The sequence below is a fragment of the Myotis davidii genome, unplaced genomic scaffold (genome assembly GCF_000327345.1).
Source record: "Myotis davidii unplaced genomic scaffold, ASM32734v1 scaffold1527, whole genome shotgun sequence".
Classification (NCBI taxonomy): domain Eukaryota; kingdom Metazoa; phylum Chordata; class Mammalia; order Chiroptera; family Vespertilionidae; genus Myotis; species Myotis davidii.
In genome coordinates this window covers 325,964-327,137 of record NW_006298269.1, presented here as the reverse complement: position 1 = coordinate 327,137, position 1,174 = coordinate 325,964, and the positions used below count along the sequence as shown (strand labels likewise).

General features: G+C 59.5%; 1 protein-coding gene across 1 annotated transcript in view; it reads left to right on the top strand.

Moving 5' to 3' along the window:
* CCR10 (chemokine (C-C motif) receptor 10) overlaps positions 1–347 on the top strand; it is a 1,935-nt gene extending 1,588 nt beyond the window's left edge. The window contains exon 3 of the mRNA XM_015570579.1: positions 334–347. Within this exon, the coding sequence (XP_015426065.1) occupies positions 334–347 (14 nt within the window). The remainder of the gene's footprint in view (positions 1–333) is intronic.
* Positions 348–1,174: the final 827 nt, after the last annotated feature.

Below are 1,174 nucleotides of genomic sequence, written 5' to 3'. Positions count from 1 at the left end.
CCCCCGGCGGCCCCGCCTTCCTTCCTGCTCGGCTCCCACCGAGACCCACAGTGCTTCCTATTGGGACCACTAGGGCTGCGAGTCCAGAGGAGGGGGCGAGCTGAGGAAACGCATCTGGGAGGTTCCTGGGAAAGGGGACTTGGGGTGGGGACACTGAAAAAGAGGTAGGGACCTAAAGGAATTGCTTCCGGACTCTGCCACATTAAACGGATAACATGGACAGGAGATGCAGCCCAACGAATGTTACTATTTTTGAGTCACTGACGTGAAAGTGATTTGTAGCAGGGCAGAGCCGCGAGTCCTGCACTGCGCGCCCGCCCTCTCCCCCTCTAGGCGCGGGGCGCTAAGTGGAAGGCGCTGAGAGCCTGGGTGGGGGTGGGGGCTGCTGAGCCTGCTGGAGCTCCAGCATGACACCTCCTCCACCTTCACCCGCGCGCTGCCAACAGAGGTGGGGTGGGAACGCTGCCAGGCGAGGAGGGCGGGGTTCCTCTGGAAATGCCGTGGAGAAGAGCTTTCGAACAACCCGAGTGCTATCCAATAATGGCCGCCTTAGCCAGTACCGAGTTCCCGGCCCCTGGAATGTTCCGGCTGAGTCTGCCGGGGGCTGCGTGTGTCTGTGTGTTGGTGTGCGGATAGGGACGGGGCAGAGATTCCCGTTTTGGGTGGGCTTTTGGATTAGATGACCATTTTATAGTTTCTTCTATAAAATTCTGTGGTGAAAAGCAGGGCGGGGGGGGCAAAAAGTTGAGTCGAAGTTTTTCACCTTGGAGAAAAACCACGGAGAAAATCCCAATTTGCAAATCCCCGGAGTCATTATCCTGGGCGTGGGGGGCGGGGGGAGGTGACTGTGGTTCTCGGCTAATGCACCCAGGCTGCCGGGGAGAGAGGTTAGACTTCGCAGAGAACTTCCAGCTGCTGCAAGAGCCTGGGCGCCAGACCGGGAAGAGGACCTGTGGTCGTGGTGTCTCCATCCCTCGGGCACCTCAGTGCAGACCACGCTCCTCTCCGGCCAGGGCAAGGCCCGGGTGACCTGCAGGGACCGTCGCATTGATTCCCTTGGTCTTTGTCTTACACAATCACGACAGGCAGGATGGTGTTCAGGAGCGACAACTCTCCGCACTTTAATATCCGGTCAGCAAAGCTTCAGCCAGCAGCCTGGGGGCCCGGGGCAGGA